Genomic DNA, 24,326 nt, shown 5'->3' with positions numbered 1-24,326 from the left:
ATTCTGTCATTTAAGTCGCATATTTCTATGTCTATAAGCTTATTTTCTGGAGATTTTTCTCTTTCTTTCTAAGATGCCTTGTCACCTTGGTTATTCATGGTGTTTAATGGACTGTTTCTCCACCCGGTCATTAATGGAAGTGTATTCTGTTGTTTTTACAGAAAGTATATTTATTGTATAAAGGTCTCTCTTTAGCCAGCTGCAGAGAAGGCACTTTTCTTTTGGTTTCCAGTAGGTGGCGTCTAAGCCTCTTGGATCCTTGGTTTACATAAAGGCTAAATGTCTTTTTTATTTTCTTGTAGATATTTAATCACACTTGCTACTCTCAGTTTCAGTCCCTGTCAGTGTTAGCAACAGTTTCGGTAGCATTTGCTCAGATTCCCCTGCGTCTCCGCAGTGTTAGGTCTCAGAGGGTATGGGAGGAGGGACCCTCTGGGTTAGAGTTTGGGGGCTGTGGCTCAGCCTCAGTTTTTCAGCTGGGACCAGTAAAAATCAACTATTGTTTCTCTGCTGTCCCATCCCTCTTCTCTGCTTTCTGCCTGATGACCGAGCCCTGCTGCAGGCTGCGTAGAAAAGTCCTGACACTTCCACACAGGCTAATAAGGGAAGTCGCTGCACCTTCACCCCTCTCCCTCCTGCTGCAAGGATCTCTGGCGGCTGTGAGAGGCAGCTTCTTTATTTCTCCAAGTCCACCGCCTGACACCCAGGGTTCTGACCTGTTGTAGCTGTTATGCACAGATCCCATGCTCAGATGTGCTGGTGTATAGTCTGGGTGTTTTTTGTTGAGTTTTAAATGTTCAGCTTATTGTTGTTTCAAGGGGAGAGATTTGAGGACTTCTCTCACTCTGCTATGTTTCCGAAGGACCTAGAAGTAATTCTTGACTCTTATATGATTGCCAACTCTAGAATGGCTTAAGTTCACTATTGTGAATTGTGAACAGATTAGACTTATAATTGAAACACTTCAAAATATTTTTCTAACCTACAATGATAGAAGAGAGTGAAAAGGGAAATATCTAGGTTCTTTGAGTATTCTCAATTGTAGGAGAGATTTTGGAACAATGAAGCCACCCATTACCTACAGCTTGTGCTCCATTACTTCTCTTTTTCACCGTTGCCTCAGACTGCTTTTTTTTTTTTTAGTCTCACCTGACCTATTTTTGGAGAAAGGAGTTGTTCACTGTACAAGCACAACATGAGGGAAGGGCTATAGAGATGTGTCAAGTGCAGAGAAAAGGGAAGCAAGCTACTGATCCTGCTAGTTGAGATAGAGAAAGCTGAAGATTTAGCATATTTCTCATACTTGGTTGTTAGACCTGTAATTTTACTTTAAAAAATACCTTTTTAAATATATAATGCACATACTATAAAATTTTCCCCTTTAAAGTATATAATTAGTGGTTTTTAGTATATTCACAAGTTCGTGTAATCATTGCCACTATTCAATTCCAGAATATTTTCATAACTCCCAAAATAAACCCTTTACCCATTAGAAGTTACTCTCCATTTACCCTGTGCCCAGCTCCTGGCAACCATGGTCAATATAGATTTGCTTATTCTGAACTTTTCATATAAATGAAATCATATAATATGTGACTTTTGTGTTTGGCCTCTTTTACTTAGCATATTTTTTAATTAATTATATTACTAGTAGTACTTATTTTATTTTATTATTAGTTTTAAGTATACAGTACATTGGTTAGATATTTATATAGTTTATAAAATGATCCCCCTGACTGCTCTTTCTCTCCTTTGGCTCTACACCTAGCCATTACATTAATGCTAACTGCATTCCCTCTGCCGTGCTCCCCATCCCAGTGACCATCTATTAACTACTAATTTGTACTTCCTTAAACCTTCACTCCTTTCTCCCAGCCCCTAATCCCCCACCCCTCTAGCCATACCAGATTGTCCTTCATATTTCTCAGTCTGTTTCAATTAGTTTGTTCTTTTTATTCCTTAGATTCCACATGTAAGTGATATAATATAGTCTTTATCTTTCTCTGTCTGACTTATTTCGCTCAGCATAAAACCTCTAGGTCCATCCATGTTGTTGCAAATGGTAGGATTTCATTTTATTATGGCTGAGTAATATTCCATTGTGTGTGTATGTGTATACACACACACACACACACACACACACACACACATATATAATATATATACCATAATTTCTTTATGCAATCGTCTGTTGATGGGAATTTAAGTTGCTCTTTGGCTATTGTGAATAGCGCTGCCATGTGCATAGGGATGCATAAATCTTTACGAATTATTGTTTTGGTTTTCATTGGATAAATACCCCGAAGTGCAATTGCTGGGTCACAAGGTAGATCCATTTTTAATTTTTTGAGGAACCTCCTGTTTTCCACAGTAGCTGTATGAATTTGCAATCTCATTAACAGTGTACAAGGGTTCCTTTTTCTCCATATCCTCACCAACACTTATTGTCTTTTTAGATTTATTGATGATAGCTGTTCTGACAGGTGTGAGATGATATCTCATTGTGGTTTTAATTTATATCTCTCTGATTATTAGTGATCTTGAGCATCTTTTCATATGTCTATTGGCCTTCCTCTTTAGAGAAATATATGTTCAGGTGTTCTGCCCATTTTTTAATTGTATTGTTTTTGTTGTTGTTGTTGACTTGTATGAGTTCTTTATAAATTTTAGATATTAACCTCTTATCAGATGTATTATAAGCAAATATCTTCTCCGCTTCCGTAGGTTGTTCTTTTTTTGTTGATGATGGTTTCTTTTGCTGTGCAAAAACTTTTTAGTTTGATGTAGTCAAATTTGTTTAATTTCTCTTTTGTTTCCCTTGCCCGAGAAGATATATCACAAAAGAAGTTACTAATAGCAATATGAAAGAGTTTACTGCTTATGTTTTCTTCTAGAAGTTTTATGGTTTGGAGTCTTACGTTTAAATCTTTAATTCATTTTGAGTTTATTCTTGTATATGGTTTAAGAAGGTGGGCCAGTTTCAAGGAAGGTGAATTTTTCAAGGCCCCAAACTAAGGGATTGTGACTAGCTTCCTCTCACACAGGGCAGACGCTGCTCAGTGGCTATCCAATATTTGTTTGTTGAGTGAATCAACCATTCAGTAAGATGGGAAAAGTTAGACAAAGCCTACCAGCAATAGCTCTGTCAAGTGCATACTTTCTCATACTTTAATTTTATTAAGTAAATGAAAGATTTAAGCTGAAAAAAGGTGTTTCTATGGTTGTTAATTGGAATCTAGCCATCAAATGAAAATTTCATGGACTTGATTTCACACAAATGAATCCTTCTCAATCTAACACTAAATTGATATATTTAACTCCTCCTCCTAGTTATTCTTTACCAAGTCTCTAATTGGCATCAAGAACAGTGGGAGCCAGAGAAGAACCCATTGAAGGATTGACCAGTGATAAGAGTGAGCTTTAGCATAATTTTATCCTTGGTTCTGTGACCTTGGACATTTGAGAGCTTACTGCTACCCCAGCTGTTGTGAGCGTTAAATGAGATCACATATGCAAAACACCTAGTAACCAGTCAATAGTAGCTGTCTGGTACTATCATCATCATTATAACCGATACCAGTTGTTGAAATGAAAATGTTCTCAGTAGTTTTCAGGAAAAAAAAAAAAAAACCTATTACAGCAAAGACCTACTATATGGCACGATGGATGAAAACACAAGTTAATGATAGAAAAACCTAGTTTCAAATTTGAACCCTGCCACTTACTAGTTGTGTGCTCCAGGCACACAACTATTTAACCCCTCTGTGTCTTCGTTAATTGGGATTGATAAAAATATATTTCTCCATAAGGTTATTGAAAAGATTAAGTAATACACACATACAAAGCATTTGGCACAATAGGCTGCACTATATGTAACTTGCTGTTAGTAGGTAGTCAGCCCAGGATGCCTCAGGCTTGGCTACTGGGAAGGAGGACCCACTGAACTTGATAAAGGCCTGTGGAAGAAGCTACCCACAGCCCTTTTGTGTGCTCTCTGTGTTTCCTCTCTCAGAGGTTAATTTCTTTTGCTCTCCCATCATTTCCTCATTCTTGCCAGTTTGAAGCCTTTTACGGCAACTCTGGGTTTGTCCATTGTGGGTTCAGTTTCCAGGCATTTCCTGTTACCTTCCTCTCTGTTAGTTTCCTTCATTATGGACAGTCTGTTTTCTTGTGCTCACCAGAGCACAATGAGGCAGCTCAACATGTTCCCATGTCCACAGAGGGGCAGCAGAGTGTGTTGGAAATAGCCCTGGCTTGGGTATAAGGACAGCTGGGTTTTAATTTCTCTAAGCTTGCTTGAGCATATTACTTTTCCACTCTGAGCTTTGGTTTCCCTGTTTTTATATAGATTTTATTGAAAGAGACTGATGAGCAACCATGGATCCCAGGTACCTACCTAGCTCCCTGTTGTGACCTGCCTACATTTAGGGTGTGGCCTTTGATCTAATTTTATATTTTTCTATTTGTTCAGTCTAGCATGTACCAGAAGAATATTGAAAAAAATAAACCAGTCTATTTAAGGCAGCCCTCCTAGAGGAAAGGAGCCTTTTAATATCACTCACTCATGGGGATGAGGGGTAGGAATCTGCCAAAGGGATTACCAAAAGTAACTCATTCATTAAGCATCATAAACTAGAATACCCTGGGCAGCCAGTCTTTCTAGAAAACTTGTGGCTCAACTGCTGCTTAAGGTTTTTCAGTTACCCTCCTAGCCCACATGGGGAGGAGTCTCCCTCCAGAGGAGAAGTTGGGCTAAGCTAGAGAAGGCAGAATGGAATCTGTGGGTCAGGGAGCAACTTAATTCAACTGCATATCTCTGGTGCTTGGCACTCTTTGGTGCTCTCTGTTGCCATCTTACTGTGTGACCATAGCCAAGTCCTTTTGTTTGTGAAAGGTTAAAGAAGTACAAATTAGTAGTTGATAGATGGTCAAGGGAATGGGGATCATGGCATAGAGAATACAATTAACATTAATGTAATGGCAAGGTGGAGAGCCAGAGGAGAGAAAGGTCAATTAGAAGAATCGTTTTATAAACTATATAAATGTCTAACCAATGTACATATACTTGAAACTAATAATAAAATTTAAAAAAAGAATCAAATATATATTTGACATATAGCATTATATAAATTTGAGGTGTACAATGTGTTAATTTGATACATTTATATATGTAATATGATTGCCATTGTAGTGATAGTTAGCACATCTATCACATTACATAATCTTTTTTTTTTTTTAGTGGTTGGAATAATTAAGTTCTAGTCTCTTCACAAGTTTGATGACTGTAGTACAATATTGTTGTCTATACCCACTATACAGTGCTTTAGATCTTTAAGGCTTATTTACTACTCACTGCAAGTTTGTACCATTTAATAACATCTGCCCTTCCCCAAGTCCCACAAGCCCCTTGTAATCACCCTTTTGCTCTCTATTTTTTTATGACTTTGGCTTTTTTTTGATTCCACATATAGATTTCAATTCATTAAGCCTATTTCCCTAAAGTGAGGATGATTTTATCTATCTTCAGGGTTTGTTTTGGCCATGAAATGACAAAGCACACATAAATGTGCTTTACAAAAACAATGCCCTATGTGCGTAAGGGATAAAAAATTAAGAAAGCAGATAAACTGCTGTATTTTCCTCCCTATTATTTTATTGCCTAAAATTGAGTGCCAGTTTTCTCATTGAACATCTTATATTAAAAATAGTGAAGAACTTAAAATAATGAAACTCTATACATCCATAGGATGCTAAGTTATTTTTTATTTTGAATACAAAAATATATGGGCTTATAAATATTTCTGCCTTTCCTGAAATAGTCCACTTACCCCTACAGTAGTTTTTCCCTAAAGTGACTTCTAGCTTGTGACTTCTGAGGGAGACAAGGCTCTAAAAATGTCTCAAAGGCAGGTCCTCTGCTTTATGTGGCCTTATTTCCCTACTCAGTGCCTTGCAGAAGGTCTAGAAAGCTCACTGACTGAAACAATGAATGCAGAATTGAGAACCAGTTGTCTGTATATACATCATACCACCACAAGATGGCAGTAAAGTTAGGAGTATTCATTCTGTTCTATGCTGCTTTCTCAATCCCGCCTCTGGTCCTCAGATCAAAGAATGTGATTCACGCTTAATTTCCTTGTTTTTGTTTCCTTCACTCTATTTCCTTCTATACACCTCAGCATCAGCTTTCTTTGTCCCCTTCACCTTTGGTGAGCGTTTGTCTTGCCCTATCTACTCTGGAATGATACTGTATCCTAAGCTTTTGTTTTAAAATAGACATCATGTTTTTTAAATGGGGGTGTTAATACTGTAGCATCCATTTCACAGGGCTTTCATGAGGATTAAATTAAACAAGAAACCTAAAACATTTAATACAGGGCCTGCTGCACTCAGTAAATGTTAAGAATAACAGCTATTATTATGGTTATTATTATAGGTTAGACTGAACCAAAAGGTTTTTTAATAAAATAAAATGGGTTTCAAGAGCAGGAACCAAAAGGAAAACCAAGAACAACTCCTGTACATCCTAGAAGCAGTTCTCTGGCAAAGTTAGACTTACAGGGGTGAAAATATACATCTGTGTACTCTGTCATATAACTTTTTAAACCATCTTCGCCAAGTGCCACCCAGGTGAATTGGGAGAAATTGCATACAAATACATCTTTCCAGTAAAGCTCTTAGCATTGCTCTTAACCAAATGTAGGTTCTCAATAAATAGTGATCCCCTTACACTTTTCATCTAAAAGCTAGACCAGTTTAAGCTAAGAATATATGCTGGTTCATGTGATTCCCCAGTGAACTGTGCATCAAAATTATCTGGGCTCTCTACTCAGAGATAATAATTTCACAGATCTGGAGCAAGGCCAAAAATCTGTATTTTAAAGCTCTCTCCAGACATTTTTGGGAATTAGTGGACTAGTTAAAAGACGTTTAGCTGAGAGCAAAAGGAGCCAAAGAAATATTGATCATTCTTGGTGCTGTGCTAAGTGCTTTATATATGTCATCTCATTTGACCTTCACAGCTGCTCTGTGAGGTAGGTGGTGTCACTTCCATTTTACCCATGGGGAAGCTGAAACTTAGAAAAGTTAAGTGACTTGCCCAGAGTTTCGGTTTGTAAATGACAAGGCATGGTTTTAAATACAGTTCCCCGTAACCCTCATCCTAGGCTCTTTTCCCTTCACCACATGACTTCCTGAGCACACATAGGCCTAGCCCAGTCTCTACCTTCTAAGTGGGTCAAAAACTTCATCTGGCTGCTTGACTGCTTTGTCTATAACAATATTCCTGCCTGTATCTGGGACTTGATGAATGAATAAAACAAATGATAAAGAATTAAATGAGATAATGGATGGTGAAAGTTTCTTGTAAATTAAAAAGCACTATACACATATTAGGTGTCATTATTCGTGGCATTGGTTATTACTCAGGGAACTTGGTCCCCAGGAAAGTCTCTGTGGTCTATATCTGTTGGCTGATGAAGCATGGATGGAAAGAGCTGTTGCTCAAAGTTGGTGTTGCTGGTATAGGGCTAAGTCAATTGCTGGAATGAGGGTGTACTCGTTCTTGAGTCCTGAAGTAGGTCTGCTTGCCAGGTTTGGCCTTCATGCATTCATAAGTATTTGAAAATTGTGTCAAAAGCAGCAGATAATAGTCATTCAATAAGCATGTCCTGGACACCTATTGTATACAAGATACTGAATGAGGCACTGTACATAATTCAAATAATCCAAGAATATAGTCTTCAAGGAGCTTCTAGTTTGAGGAGACATTGTCTATATGTGTGTGTGTACACACACACACACACACACACACACACACACACACACATCTAACAAATACTACCATAATAATGTCAATCCTAAACTCTAATGATGTCAATCATTAGAACAAATAAATACTGCTAGCTAAGGCACAGAATGAGAACTCTAGAATGAATCTACCTTCTTTTCTTTAGTATTCATTTTCATCTGGTTTACAGAAAATAGCCCCTGATTCTCTCCCTATTCCCAAAGGTATTGCATACCACTCCCTTGACTGACTATCGTTCTGTGTTCAAAGTGATATTTCAAAAAATGAATCTGATGCCATTCCTATTCTTTAGCAATGATTCCCCATTGCCTTCAGGATAAAGTTTGGACTCCTTAGCATGGCCTATATGGATTCTAGCTATCACTTCCTTCACCACTTAAGCTGCTTCTCTTGCCTAGCCACCCTGAAAATACCACGTTCCTTCAAATCTTTGCAACCTTACATGTGTTCTTCCCTTTATTAGTAATACTCTTCTTCACTTCCTCACCTAATTAACTTTCTGCTTTTCCTTGAAAACTCCCTGCCTCCTTTAAACTGGATTTGATGCCCCTCATCTGTATCCTTGTATCACTCTATGTCATAGCACTTGTCACACTGTTTTTACTTGTTCCACTTCTGTCACCGAGTCCCTTTAATTGATCTGGTTTGTTGATCTTACCTATATGAGAACATGTCTAAGGACTTTACCACAGTGCTTGGCACATGGATGCATTTGAAAAATATTCATTATTACTATTTCAGTTCTATATTTAATTAGCTAAGAAATTTCAAATGGATGTGAGCAGTATTCTATTAAGCAGATGTTAAGAAGAGAGGGGCCAGTTTCTTAGAGACCAAGTGTCCTAGAGAGCTCATGTGGAGTCAGAGTTCCAATACTTGTTTAGCTGGGTTTTGACCTATCTTTTTGGAGAGACTGCTTGTCTTAATCCATTTGGACTGCTATGAGAAATACCAAAGACTAGGTGGTTTATAAACAACAGAAATGTTTTTCTCACAAATCTGTAGGCTGGGATGTCCAAGGTCATGGTGCCAGCAGAATCAGTGTCTGGTGAGAAACTGCTTTCTGATTCATAGATGGCCATCTTCTCTCTGTGTCCTCACATGGCAGAAGGGCGCAATGGCACTTTCTGGGGTCTCTTTTACAAGAGCACTAATCCCATTTATGGAGTCTCATAATATAATCACCTTCCAAAAGCCCTGCTTCCAAATGCCAACACATTGTGGATTGGGATTTAACTTAAGAACTCGGGGATACACAGACATTCAGTCTAGAGCAGTTCCCAAAGCTCTTCTAGAAAGCTGCCCCAAGTGTAGATAAAGAGCTGTACAAAGGGCAACACAGAGTGACATAGAGGTTTTTTCAGGGGGAGATGGGCGTCAATTTGGGGAAAAACCCAGAAGCACAGTTTAAATTGGCCTGTCAATTTTGGGAAAAACCCAGAAGCACGGTTTAAATCCCCCTGTCCCCCAATGAAGAAGAAGATGAACAGAGTAGTTAAAATTCTGGCTAGCGATGTTAGAGATGATATTAAAAAGAAAGACTGGTTGACAAAGTATGAGGATAGGTCGGAAGCAAATGCTCAATAGTGGTGAGGAAGATTTGAATAGAAAGACTCAATTTGTTTAGCAGAAGTGTGTGTAAAGGAGAAAAACAACTAAATCAGGGTGTCTCTACCATGAGGATCTAACACTTTACTGAATGCTACCCCAGTTTTCTAGTAAGTACTCTGGTCTGCTCTTACCCCTCAGAACATTGGGTTGGATCAAGATGGAGTTGGAAACTCAGAATACTTTACCTTCCTAGCATCCTTGACTGAGCCAAATTATGACTAATAGCAATAACATGTTTACTTGAACTACTGACGTTTTCAGAGGATTCTTTTTTCCTTCTCTGGCAAAGCAGCCTCACAGGCTCCTGGAATCTTCAGTAGGTTCTGGGTCTCCAATTTGGGCTCCTGTTGACACTCATGCCCAGTCTGGAGAGTGAGAAGATTGCTGTTCTCATGGGTTTGGCAATTTTATTTTTACTGGAGACTGTGGTGGGGTATGAGGGGTAGGGCATTTGGCAATTATTCTTGAATTAGTTGCTTTGCTTTACCTTTGACAAGTATTCACCTGTGCAGAACCTAACAGAGAAAATTCTGTGCTTATTTAGCTTGGCTATATTGAAAATCTTTATATGCTGCTACCTATGGAGACCCTAAAGTCAGCAGTATCTATCTGAATAGATGGGGCCACCAGCTTCTTCCAAACCCCTGTTGCCTATTTAACACAAAATTCAGATCCCTGAGGTAAAAATATGTTGAGTAAGCAAATAACAACCCACCTTCTCCCTCCCCTCAACCATGCACACCAAACCGCAGCTTGGGAGGTGAGTTGCATCTCTGGTTTCGCAAGCTTAGGTGGTGTCATAATAATGGAAGAAACAACTGGTTTTCCTTAGCTGGGTCTGCTTTGGAAAATAATGACACCCTCATTACGAAAAGGTCTGTTGAAAAGCTTAATCTCTCCACTCTTCAGTCTCGAAGTATTGCGTTCCTTATTTTCTTTTCTTTTTTTTTACATTTTGTTTTTTAAATTAAATTAAATTAAATTAATTTTTTATTAAGTTTATTGGGGTAACACTGGTTAATACAATTATATAACTTTTAGGTGTACATTATAAATTAACAACTGTATGTTCTATTGTGTGTTTACCACCCAAAGTCCAGTTTCCTTCAGCTATCATATATTTGATCCCCTTTACCCACTTCACCCGCATATAAATGATATCATGAGATTTTCAACTTTTTTGTTCTGGCTTATTTCACTTAGCATTATTATCTCGAAGTCCATCCATGTTGTTGCAAACGGCAGTAGTTCATCTCTTCTTATGGCTGAGTAATAGTCTATTACTTCTTTAGCCAATCATCTATAATAGAACACTTTGGTTGCTCCCATGACCCAGCCACTGTGAATGATGCTGCTATGAACATTGGTGTGCAAATATCTTTGTCGCATATAGGTTTTCAAGTTTTGGGGTTAAATACCCAGTAGAGGAATTGCTAGATGATATGGTTGATTAACTCTTACATTTTTGAGGAAACTCCATACTGTTTTCCATAGTGGCTGTACCAATTTGCAGTCCCATCAGCAGTGCATGAGGGTTTCTTTTTCTCCGCATCCTCTCCAGTATTTGTTATTACTTGCCCTGTTGATTATAACTATTCTAACAGGTGTGAGATGGTATCTCATTGTGCTTTTGATTTGCATTTACCTAATAGCTAGTGATGCTGAGCATTTTCTCAAATGTTTTTTGGCCATTTGTATGTCCTCTAGGGAGAAGTGTCTGTTCAGGTCCTCTGCCAATTTTTTGATTGGATCATTTGTTTTATTTGTTGTCGTTATTGATTTGTAAGAGTTCGTTGTGTATTTTGCATATTAGGCCCTTATCTGAGGTGTTGCTTGCAAATATATTTTCCAATTCAGATGGTTTACTCTGTTGACAATTTCTTTTGCTGAATAGAAGCTTTTTAGTTCAATGAAGTCCCATTCATTTATTTTAGCTTTTACTTCCCTTGCTCTTGAGGTCAAATTCACAAAATCCTCTTTAAGCCCAAGGTCCTTGAGTTTAGTTCCTAAGTTTTCTTCTATGCATTTTATTGTTTCAGGTCTTATATCCGGGTCCTTAATCCATTGTGAGTTAATATTGGTGTGTGGTGATAGACAACAGTCCAGTTTCATTCTTCTGCAGGTGGCTTTCTAGTTTTCCCAGCACCATTGATTAAAGAGGCTTCCCTTTCTCCACTGTGTGTTTTTGGCTTTTTTCTCAAATATTGTTTGCCCATGTAAATATGGGTTTACTTCTGGACTCTTGATTCTGTTCCACTGGTCCATGTGTCTGTTTTGCTGCTAATACCATACCGTTTGGATTGCTGTCACATTGTAGTATAATTTGAAGTCAGGCAGAGTAATGCCTCCAGCCTCGTCCTTTTTTCTCAGGATGGCTTTGGCATTTCGGGGTCTTTTATGATTCCATATAAATTTAATGATTTTTTTGTTTTATTTCTTTAACAACTGCTGATGGGATTTTAATGGGGATTGAATTAAATCTGCATAATGCTTTAGGTAATATGGTCATTTTAACTATGTTGATTCCTCCAATCCAAGAACACGGAATATCTTTCCATTTCTTTGTATCTTCTTCAATTTCTTTTAAAAGGGTCATATAGTTTACATTACATAGGTCCTTCACTTGTTTTGTTAGATTTATTCCTAGGTATTTTATTCTTCTTGTTGCAATTGCAAAAGGAATTATTTTTACTACTTCTTTTTCTGACACTTCATTATTAGAATGTAGGAATGCTCTGGTTTTTTTTGAACATTGATTTTGTATCCAGAGACTATACTGTATTTGTTTATTGTTTCTAGTTGTATTCTTCTGGAGACTTTAGGGTTTTCTATATAGAGAATCATGTCATCCACAAATAGTGACAGTTTGAGTTCTTTCTTTCCTATTTGGATGCCTTTTATATCTTTCTCTTGTCCGATTGCACTTGCTAGGACCTCCAATGTTATATTGAATCACAGTGGCAATAGTGGACAGCTTTGCCTTGTTCCTGATCTTAGAGGGAAGATTTTTAGTTTTTCACCATTAACTATAATGTTGGCTGAAGGCTTGTCATATATGGCCTTTATTATGTTAAGGTACTTTCCTTCTATACTAATTTTGTTAAGCATTTTGATCATAAATGGGTGCTGTATCTTGTAGAAGACATTTTTCTGCATCTATCGATATGATCATACGATTCTTCTTTTTTAATTTGTTTATGTGGTGTATCACATTAATCGATTTGCGTATGATGAACTGTCCCCGTGCCTCTAGAATAAAGCCCACTCGATCACGGTATATAATCTTTATAATGTGTTGCTGTATTCGGTTCGCTAGTATCTTATTTAGGATTTTTGCATCTGTGTTCATGAGAGATATTGGTCTGTAGTTTTGTGTGTGTGTGTGTGTGTGTGTGTGTGTGTGTGTGTGTTATCTTTATGAAATTTTGGTATCAGAGTAATATTGGTTTCATAAAATGAGTTGGAAAGTATGGTCTCCTCTTCAATTTTTTGGCAAAGTTTGAGGAGAATAGGTATTAAATCTTTGAATGCTTACTAGAATTCACTGGTGAAGCCATCTGGTCCTGAACATTTACGTTTTTGTAGGTTTTTGATGATTGTTTCAATTTCCATAATGCTGATTAGCGTATTTAGATTTTCTAGATCTCTTGATTCAGTCTTGGAAGATTGTATTTTTCTAAGTACTGGTCCATTTCTTCTAGGTTATTAAATTTGTTATTATATACTTTTTTGTAGTATTCTTGTATGATCCTTTGTATTTCTGTGATGTCAGTCATAATTTCCCCTCTTTCATCCCTGATTTTGTTTATTTGTGTTCTTTATCTTTTTTTCTTTAGTGAGTCTAGCCAGTGGTTTGTCAATTTTATTAACCTTCTCAAAGAACTATCTCTTTGTTGTACTTATTTTTTTTCTATTGCTTTTTGTTTTCGATTTCATTTATATCTGCTCTAATTTTGATTATTTTTTTCTTCTGCTGGCTTTAGGCTTCATTTGTTCTTCCTTTTCTAATTTTTTAAGATGAAGCGCTAGGTTGTTTATTTGGGCTTGTTCTTGTTTCTGGAGATTGGCCTGTAATGATTGAACTTTCTTCTTATGACCACTTTTGCCATCTCCCAAAAGTTTTGATATGTTATACTATCATTATCATTATCATTCGTTTCTATGTATCTCTTAATCTCTCATTTTATTTCTTCTCTGGCCCAGTTATTCTTCAGTAGTATGTCCTTTAATCTCTATGTATTTGTGGTTCTTCCACTTTCCTTTTGCAGTTGATCTCTAATTTCAAAGCATTATGATCAGAGAATATGGTTGGTGTGATTTCAAGACTGTAATATCTTTTGAGGGTATCTCTGTTTCCAATTATGTGGTTGATTCTTGAGAATGTTCCATGTGCACTAAAGAAGAATGCATATGCAACTGCTTTGGAATGGAAAGCTCTGTAAATGTCAATTATGTCCAGTTGGTCTAATGTGTCATTTAAGGATGTTATTTCCTTATTGATTTTCTGTTCAGATGATATGTCCATATCTGACAGGGGAATATTTAGGACCCCTATTGTGATAGCGTTTTGGTATGTTTCTCCCTTTCATTCTGTTAGTAATTGCTTTACATATTTCGGGGCTCCCTGATTGAAAGCAAAGATATTAATAAATTTTATGTCTTTGATGCATGATTCTCTTTATCATTATGAAGTGTCCCTGAATATCTTTCTTTACCTTTTTTATTTTGAAGTCCATTTCATCTGATATTAGTAACACTGCTCTCGCTCTTCTCTGAATGCCATTTGCTTGAAGTATCATTTTCCACTCTTTACTTTGAGTCTATATTTGTCTTTGGAGCCGAAATGTGTCTCTTGGAGGCAGCATATGGTTGGGTTTTGTGTTTTGATCCATTCTGCAACTCTGTGCCTTTTTATTGCTGGGTTCAATCCAATTACATTTAGGTCGAATATTGAAAAATGAGGTCTTCTTATAGCCATTTTATCTTTTTTTTTTCTGGTATCTGGGTATTTAGATTGCTTCCTTGTCCTTGTGTTCTGTTTTCTTTAATTTGGTTGTCTTTATGGGTTTTCTCTCTGGTCCTTCTTGTTTTATGTTATATGCTTCAGTTCTGAATCTTTGTTGTGTGGTTACCATTACAAATATGTAAAGGATAGTTATATATATATACAGTCACCCGTTTTCTTCTGTGCGTACCTTATCTCCATTCCCCTTTGTGAATTTGAATCTTTTAATCCTCCCTTTTCATTCATCGTTCTCTCAATTTTTATCTATGTATGCTGAATGTTCATTGCTTTCTTGTTATAACAATTCTCTTATTATTATTTAAGCTTATAATGCCCTGTTCTTAGTAGGGATTATACTTCTCTGCTTCTACTTGCATGATAGTCACTTTACTCCTAGTTATGTATTTTTGTTGTTGTCATTTTGTTTTAGGTGAACCGACCCCTTTCAGTATTTCCTGTAGTACAGGCTCATCGTGGAGAATTCCCTCAATTTTTGTATGTCTGGAAAAGTCTTAATTAAATTTCTCCTTCATATCTACAGTAGAGATTAGCTGGATACATTATTCTAGGCTGGTAGTTCCTTTTACTTAATAGTTTAAATATTTGATTCCATTCCTTTTTGGTAGGGTTTGCACTGAGAACTCCGAGGATAATCTAATGGGTTTACCTTTATAAGTTACCATTTTTTTCTCCCTGGCTGCCCTGAGAATTTTGTCTTTTTCATTGATTTTTGATAATTTTAGTACACTGTATCTTGGTGAAGACCTTTTGGAGTTGAAATAATTGGGTGTTGTTGACTTCTTGAATTTCAAGATCGAGCTCATTCCTTAGATTTGGGAAATCTCGTCAAGTATTTGTCTGAAAATGCTTTCTAATCCCTGTTCTTTTTCCTCATCTTCGATAATGCCCATTTTTCTTATGTTTCCTCTCCTGATGGTTTCAGCTAATTCTTGAATTTCTCTTTCATTATTTTTCATTTTTTGGTTTCTCTCTTCTTCTTTCTGATTTATTTCTAGATTTCTGTCTTTGACATCAGTGATCCTTTCCTCCTTTTGGTCGACTCTATTTCCTAAGCTAGCTATTTCATATTTTAACTCTTGCAGTGTGTATTTTTTTTTTTTTACCTCCAGAAGATCTATTATGTTCTTTTTGAGGGTTTCAATCTCCTTGCTCTCCTCCTCTACTGTTTTTTCAATTTCTCAAATTGTTGATATGATCATTTCCGAACTCACTGAATTTTTTCATAGTACCATCCTGAATTCTCTGTCATTTAAGTTGCATATTTTTATGTCTGTAAGCTCATTTTCTGGAAATTTTACTCTTTTTTTCTGAACTACCCTGTCACCTTTGTTGTTCATGGTGTTTAATGGACTATTTCTGCTCTTGGGCATTGATGGATATGTATTCTGCTTTTAATTTTTCCAGAAAGTTTTATTATATAAAGGTCTCTCTTTAGCCTGTTGCAAAGAAGACACTTTTCTTTTTTGTTTCCAGTAGGTACCATCTAAGCCTCTTGGATCCCTGCTTTATATAAAGCTTTAAAAATGCCTTTTTATTTTCTGATAGGTATTTAATCACGCTCACTACCCTCAGTTTCAGTCCTTGTTAGTGTTAGCAACAGTTTCGTAGCGTTTGCTTAGATTGCCTTGGGGCTCCGCAGTGATTGCTCTCTGAGGGTATGGGAGGATGGGTCCTCTGTGTTGAGTGTTGTGGGCTGAGGCTCAGCCTCTGTTTTGTAACCGCGGTTGTTAAAATCAACTGTTGTTTCTCTGCCGGCCGCTTCTCTGCTTTCTACCCTGATGACTGGGCTCTGCCACCACCTGGCCACAGGGAGCTGACAACTTTCCCAAGCCAGGCTGTTCAGGGAACTCATCAAACGAACTCGCTGCTTCTTCTCCCCTATCCCTCCTCCTTCAGGGAGCTCCTGTAGCTGGGAAAGGTAGCTTCTTTATTTCTCCCAGTCCACCACCCGACATCCAGGTTTCTGACCTCTTGTAGCTCTTATGCACAGATCCCATGCTCAGACGTGCTGGTGTGCAGTTTGGTTTTTTTGTTGTTGTTGTTGTTGAGTTTTAGTTGTTCAGCTTATTGTTGTTTCTAGGGTAGAGATCTGGGGATATCTCTCACTTTGCCATGTTTCCAAATATCTTAGCACTACATTCTTTAGTGTTCTAATCTTCTAATGTTCTCTAAACGTAACCCCTGCCTTTCTTCTCTTCTTCCACTTCCACCTACTGAATTGATCCTCCTTTGGTCTTTTTCTCTTCTTTGATCTCTCTTTAGTCCTCTCCCTCTCTTTTTATACCATAGAATTAACAAAAAAAACCTTAGCTGTCTCTGTAGCTGAAGGTCTTGCCACCAGGGCCAGTGCAAGCAGCCTGGTTTGATATGACGAAGGCTGTGAAAGCCCCCCAGGTGGCTACCAGACAGACATCTCTACATATCTGTTCTGTCTCTCTGCTCTGGGTAGTGAGGTTGAAGGCAATATGCTGGTTCCCATTGCATGTCTTCCTCCATCTATAGTGTCACTCTTTCCCTTATTTACCCTATCTAAGTCTAGAGCAGTATCTCGAATTCCCTGGTTATTGAAGTATTTTAGATGAAAAAACAAATGTTAATATTGTTCTCTTGTATTCTACCTGAACCACCTCCCAAGATCCTGACTCTACAAGTTCCTAGAATTTGGATCTCACCTTTGTATAGAAATACAATCGCCTCTCATGCTCCTGACCTATAAACATTCTTAAAATGGATTTATCCCTTCTTGCTAGACCCCAAAGCTCTCAGCTGTTTTACAATTCTAATGCTCTCCATCAGCTTCTTCTTCAACACACTAATATCCAGGGCTTCTTCCCACTGATCCTGAGTTACAAGCATGCCTTTTTCTGGAGTATTAGCAATCAGAACTTGACTTTTGGAAATATTTGCGTCAAATCAAAACTTTATATATCTGAAAGTTCCATTACAATTTATCTAGCCTAGTCAGTTTTGCAGGTGTTAGTGGTCATTATGTGCTTGCTATATCCCTACTTCCTTGTCTCTTCCTCCAACCTTTCAGGGGCCTAGACTTCCATCTGATGATTCTCTGAAAGGGAAGCCTTGAGAAACTCAACAGACTTACCTCACTCTCTTTTTTATTAAGACTTTAATAAAGGAATTTGAGATTAACAGCAATATTGAGGGGACGGTGCAAAGATTTTCTATATTCCCATTGTTCCCACACATGCTCAGACTCCCTATTATCAGTATCCTGAACCAGAGAGGTACATTTGTTATAACTGATGAACCTACATTGGCACCTAATAATTATCTAAAGTCCACAATTTACCTTAGAATTTACTCTTGGTGTTGTACATTCTATGGGTTTAGACAAATATATAATGAGATGTATACATCATTATAATATCATGCACAGTGTTTTCACTGCTCTAACAATCTTCTGTTCTCTGCCTATTCATCCCTCACCACACCTCCCAACTCATGGCAACCACTGATCTTTGTACTCATAGTTTTGTGTTTTACAGAATATATGCAGTTAGAATTATACAGTGTGTAGCCATTTCAAATTGGCTTCTTTCACTTACTAATTTGAATTTATGGTTCTTCCATGTCTTTTCATGGCTTGATTGTTCATTTCTTTTTAAAGCTCTGAATAATACTCCATTGTTTGGAGTACCATATTTTATTTATCCATCCACCTACTGAAGGACATCTTGGTTGCTTCCAAGTTTTGGCAATTATAAATGCAGTTGCTAAGAAACATCTGTGTGCAGATTTTTGTGTGGATGTGTTTTCATAGCTGGATCATATGGTATGAATATGTTTAGTTTTATAAGAAACTGTCAAACTGTCTCCCAAAGTAGACTCACTCTCTTTTTATACCCTTTCCCTCCTCCAAGGAGAACTCCTTTCTTTACATTAATTCTTTGGCATTCTTGGCTTCGAAACTGGTATTCTGAATATGTACTATGTACCTTACAGAGAGAGCCTCTCTATCAGACTCTTCAGACTCTTTTCTACTATGATCCACAACCCTGACACCTACACAAATGCTAAGCCCCACCAAAAGCATAGGTTTGTCCTAACTTCTCCCAGTAGCTCAGAATGATCCATTGACAGCTGGCCAGACACCATATGTCTGAAGGGCATAGAGCTGGGGATCTAGGGAATAGGGTCAGTTTAAATAGCATCTGGTGACAATTTGTTCTCTAAATAGCAAAGATGTAATAACACAAGTTAATGCTGAATTAAAGTAAATAGAGTCAAACTCTAAACCAATTTGATTTGCAACTTGGAATAAAAGCAACATGTCTTGATTTAAATGTCAGGCCCACTACTGAGTGATGATTTAATAACTTTTATGAGGAATCTTGTCATAGCAAATTCAACACTGGAATAGAATGACTCACGATAGTGTGTTAGAAATGATAAAGAAGAGCACAAAAAGGAACAGGCTTATCTTGGAGTTCATCCAGAATCTTTGCATAAAGCTAATTTGTAGTTAGGACCTCTTCTTTCCCCTTATCCTGTCATCCAATCTTTCTCTTCACAGATACACACACACACAAACACACACACACACACATATATAGAGACAATCTCCAGATGCAATGTCAGCTTGCTGCAGTATTTTCTGAAGACACAGACCCTCGAACAATTATAGCATGGAGTCTTGGAGTTGATGCATTCAATCTGAAAGGCAAGGCCTGGCTATTTCTGAAAAGGATCTCAAGAACTTATCTTGTCCTATTTCTCTGTCTTTAGATAGGCACTTAACTATTTTATCCCATTTTAAGGGTGAGATAGCTGAGTTCCAGTGAGGGTTAAGAGATTTCTTCAAAGATTTCAGTCTTCTGACTCCCAGGGAATCAATACTTCCTCCTCAATCCTTATGGGATCTCTCTCTTAGACCTTACTCAACTTTCCTGGGTACTAGCGTACTAGAATGCTCAAGTCTGTCATGCCCCAGTTCCAGCAAGCTTCCCAGGTCAATAAGGAACAACACATAGTTGTTCTTAAGGGAGAAGATTCGTTTCTGTCTTGCTAAACTTTCAGATGTTTCTGAAATGTGTTCTACTTTCTCACTTATATAACTTTGCTCATAACAACCACCCTCACTGCCTAGAATTCCCACTAAATTGAAACACTATCTCCTCTATAAAACCTTACCTAAGCCTGAATTCTCTCAGCTACAAATAGTTTATTTTTCCCTGGATATCTCTGTGGATTTTTACTCATTTGCCTCTTAAAGCATTTATCACATTCTTAGTAGAATGGAAAATTTGAATTGGAAAGGACTTTTATAAATCTCTCAGTAAAATTACCTTCACTTAAACAAAGGAGATTGAGACCCCAAAAGGTGAAGTGATTAGTTAAAGGCATTATATTTTTCCATAAAATTTGGACCTTACTTGTTCTCTTGGCTTGATTCTCCTGGCATAGTTGAAATAAATGAACATGGACTTTCAGTCCTGGCATTCAAATCTCAACTCTGACACTTATAAGTTGGCAAAGTAATTTACTTCTCTGAGACTCAGTTTCCTCAACTCTAAATAGAAATATTCATGGCTGTTGTGAGAAGCAAATCAGATGGTGTTTTTAAAATGTCTGGCACATAGTTGGTACTTAATAAACATTTGTCAAATGAGTAGAAGGATTAATAGTACTTCAAGGAATATGATTTCAGGATTGGTGATTGTTCACGAGAATTCACTGAAAGGTGATTGGAAATAAAGTGTGGTAGTTCATTGCCCCTGCTCCTTAATTTTGCAGGCTTCCACAGAAAATACAAGTTCTTCTATAGGCCACCAGTTTCCAAGCTTTTTGTGGAGTAGATGAGTACTGACAGAAGCTCTCACCTGGAAATGTGATTTTTTTCCCTTTTACAGTGCTAGTGATGTAACCTCTGTATTCCCTTAAGCAGACAACAGGTAGGGCCGTGGGAAGAAGGTTGGATTAAAGATATATTTCCTCTATTTCTTCTTGGATTCTTGTGTGGTAGCAACCTGGGGCTTAGATGCTATTCAGTGGCATATTAGAAATCTCTGTGAGGGAGTGTACTTGGAGTGGCAATGAGAGAGCACTTTGGTGTTGACTCAGTCCAGCGATACCTGGTTAATTGCAATAAGGTTTATTGAGATCTTTCTACCCAGCCTTTTACTCTGGAGCTGCCCATTCTGTCAGTTTTCTTCCTGCCTAGGTCTTTGGGGGTAATGGCATGCTTTGCAGTTATTCCTTTCATTTACGGATACGAGTCTTTCCCTGGTCCCAGAGTGCATGTACCTAATAGGAATATCACTGCTACTCTAAAGGAGGGATGACCTGTTAAGTTACTGAAGAAAAAGAATAAGACTTCCAATGCCTTGTCTAGACTATATTGGGAAAATACCAGAGAGGAGGAAGTTGCCCGACAGTGGGCCCACCCCAGAGCTGGCTCCTGTCTACTCTGCCATATGAGCACAGGAGATTTTGGTTGGAAGGACTAGGGAAGCAGCTCAGGGGAATCTATTACAAATTGATTTAGGAGCCCCCTCTTTAGGGCTTATAGGTCAAGAGTCCTATAAGAAGAAAATGGCAGTAGAGGGCACCAGATTCAGAGTAATGATACTTGATCTGTATCCCTGCCTCTACCTCTCTACCTGTCTTCTTCCAAGATCATTCCTAGGACTGTCAACTGAGCCTCAAATTCCTGTCTGTGTAGTAGATGCAGTAAAGTCTGCAGCCTTCCTCCAAAGGATGGCAGAAGTTAAAGACTTGCCCATGTCTAGAGTTTTCAATTCTGTGAAACCCAAATCATTATATAAAACCTCCTACTTTTAATGAGTGAATGAATGTGTGTCTAAGGGGAGGTGCAACAAGGTGTAGGTTGCTTGCCTGAATATGATATTCATTAATTTACTCTTCCCAGACTTCCACCATTATTATTCATGTTGAAGCCACGTTGTAGATAGTTAAATCCTTTTTTTAAGAAGACTTCTCTTTAAAATTAAACCTGTCTCTCTTAAGATTGCATTGCTTCTAGAGTTACTGTACTCTGACTTTCATCATCATATTGGGCAAGGCCCTGGGACATCAGGAAGTTATGACCGTTACAGTCTATAGATAAAGTACTATCTCCTCTGAACTAAGATTTTACACTTGCTATAGGAGGAGATAAGGGATTCACTCATTCATTCAAGTACAAAAGGAAAAGTACACAGTGCTAATGAGGGCAACTGATGAGGGTATTTGACTTGGGGAGGTCATAGAAGTCTTCATTGAGGAATTAATGATTGAGGTGATCTCTGAAAAATTATTGAACATTGACTAGGCAAAGAGAATGGTGGAAAGTGTGTGTATACAGGTGCATATGAACTAAGCATATTAGGCAGAAGGAACAGAATGTGCATAAGCCTTATGATGGGAATGACTATGGCAAATTACAGAAAGAAATATTATGCTACTATAGCTGGTTTTATAACTGTAATTCAAAATTTAAACCATAAATTTGGGTGTTGAGGGTTGAAAATGCCAGTATACCCATGTTCAAAGTATTGTTAAGCTAAATGGCACATACTGAGCACTCATTATTGACAGAGCACAGGAAGCATTATCAAGAAATATAACAATACATCTGCACTGTTGAGTCAATAATCTAGTAGGGGGTAAAGTGCAGATGAAAAATATGTGATATACAAATCTTCCTCTTAATGTTTTATCCAAAATGTATAGTCATATAAAGCTGTACAGACAAATTCCTAGAGAGCTAATTGGTTGAGGTGACTTTAGCTCACTGAAGTTAATCTGAGAAGGCTTCCTGGAAATGGGGAGAGGGTTGGATTGAAGATATATTTGCTGTGTAATGCTCTGAGAAAGATATGAATTGGTGAATAAAAGGAAGATGTTTCTGGCAGGAAAGACAGCATGAATGATGACATAGTGGTAGAAAGACTATTTCTGAGGTGGAAAATTTGAGATAAATTAGCCTAGACTGAATAGAAAATCAAAGCAGCCTAACTTGGACCCATTTTAGATTCTTTATATGGTATGCTAAGCAGTCAATTAAAAGAAGAAAAAATAAAGCTCACTGGGCACCATGTGAACAGAAATAATTCATTATTAAAAAATTATTACAAAGATCAGCCTTGACATCCGTAACTGACTGATTGTAGTTGAGACTAAGTTTGTGCAAGACTGTAAGGAAGATGAAGGTTGCTGACTACCTCTTTTCCCAGAACTCCTCTGTAATTTTGTATCACTGGACATCTATCTCAATTTCTAGAATTCTGTTTGCTTAAGCACTGGATTTTCTCGCAATTAGTTGTTACTCTGATCCCTGGGAAAATAATAGCTCTCTTTCTTTTTCTCGGCATTGACATTTTCCAAGGGAAAATTCTCTGAGGAAAATTTTTCTGAAAAAAACACAAATATTTCACATGAAAGACTACATCTGATAGAGTGGCAGGTAGTAGGGTGAATTTTTTGAGCAGATGACCTTTTCCATACTCTTCAAACTGAAACTACCCCCTTAGAAGTTTGGCCTCGGTTCCAATGCATATTTCCTCTCTAAATGTTGAAAGGTTAGGTTAGGTTAGAGTCATGGAGTAAGGGGCAAGGGATATAGTTTTGCTTGTCAGAACTCCTGATGATGAAGGATACAGTCCTTTGAAAATAGTCCATGTACTGTAGCATATGAGTGTGGTAAAATGTGTGGAGTGCTAGAGTCAATATGAGCCAAGGTTTATATCCTGACTCTACCACTTCCTAGCTGTGTGATTTTTCACTATTAACTTAACCTGTACCTTGGTTGCTTCATCTTGCACATACAAAACAAGGATAATAAGAGTATCTATCTCATATTGTTACTATAATGATCAATGTATGTATTTCTAAGGACTTTATCATAGTTCTTGACATGAACAAGTTGTTCTTGTCATCATTGTCATTAGGATAACCACCACTTACACCACCCCCAGGTTCATACTGTAACAGAGTAAAAATTTATAACCTCTTGCTAAAGCAAATACCAGCCATCAGCAAGGGAGGAAAGGAGAACACAGGAAATCCAGTTGCATTCACTGCTTCCTACTCTCACTTTAGCCTTCATGTGTACAACCCTCATGTCGCTGTCCCTGTTTCTACAGGTACCTGTCGCCTCGGCTGGGGTTATTACTGTGCTGGAGGTGGAGCAGCTGCAGCCATGTTGATTTGTACCTGGCTTTCTTGCTTTGCTGTAAGAAACACCAAGCCTGTCATGTTGGTGGAGAGTATCATGAGGAACACCAATTCTTATAGTGTGGAGCTTGACCACTGCCTCAAACTTTAAGCATTGGCAGAAGATTGGAGAGAGTGAGAAAGAGGAGGAAATTGAGCTTTAAAAATAGGTACTAAGACTAGGCCAATTGCCATCCACCTGTCAGCAATGTAGCCTAGTGTTACATGCTGTTTAACTCACTAGTCATTCATTTTTAGTTTTCCTTAAGCCAATGGGTCAATGGCTACTTACAAAATCCATCAAGAACAATAATTCTCTCAGACGTTTACCTATCTGGTGAGTACCTAATAGCCCCCATGTCCCAAAGTACGCCTTTATGCAAAATAAGGAGAAGATCCTCATTCGAAAGATAACTGCACAATCAAGCAGTTCCATAGCTCCTGTTTGCCACTTAATCCAAAGCTTTAAGGCTGGGTAAGAACACTTATGCAGGGAGGGACCAGGAGATGGGCAGGGCTGATTCCTACCATTCCATTCCTATGGCCCTCTTTCCAGTATTTATTGCCATCTCCAAATATCTATGGAGTGCCACTGCTCAATTTTTTGTGACTTTCTTGGGACTGTATTTGACTATTCCTCTTTTCTCCTGCTTCTTTTCCTTTCCAGTTGTGGGGAAAGTTGTGGGAGGGGGAGTCCTAGTAAGGAAA

General features: G+C 37.8%; 1 protein-coding gene across 2 annotated transcripts in view; it reads left to right on the top strand.

Moving 5' to 3' along the window:
• LHFPL1 (LHFPL tetraspan subfamily member 1) overlaps nucleotides 1-24,007 on the top strand; it is a 50,901-nt gene extending 26,894 nt beyond the window's left edge. For both annotated transcript variants that reach the window (XM_039874771.1, XM_039874770.1), the window contains one exon: nucleotides 23,549-24,007. In XM_039874771.1, coding sequence (XP_039730705.1) covers nucleotides 23,549-23,730 — 182 coding nt within the window. In that variant the 3' untranslated portion in view covers nucleotides 23,731-24,007. The remainder of the gene's footprint in view (nucleotides 1-23,548) is intronic.
• The last annotated feature ends 319 nt before the right edge of the window (nucleotides 24,008-24,326 follow it).

The sequence above is a fragment of the Pteropus medius genome, unplaced genomic scaffold (genome assembly GCF_902729225.1).
Source record: "Pteropus medius unplaced genomic scaffold, Ma_sr-lr_union100, whole genome shotgun sequence".
NCBI lineage: Eukaryota > Metazoa > Chordata > Mammalia > Chiroptera > Pteropodidae > Pteropus > Pteropus medius.
Note: the sequence above shows the minus strand (reverse complement) of the source record. Positions and strands in the feature narration are given on the sequence as shown.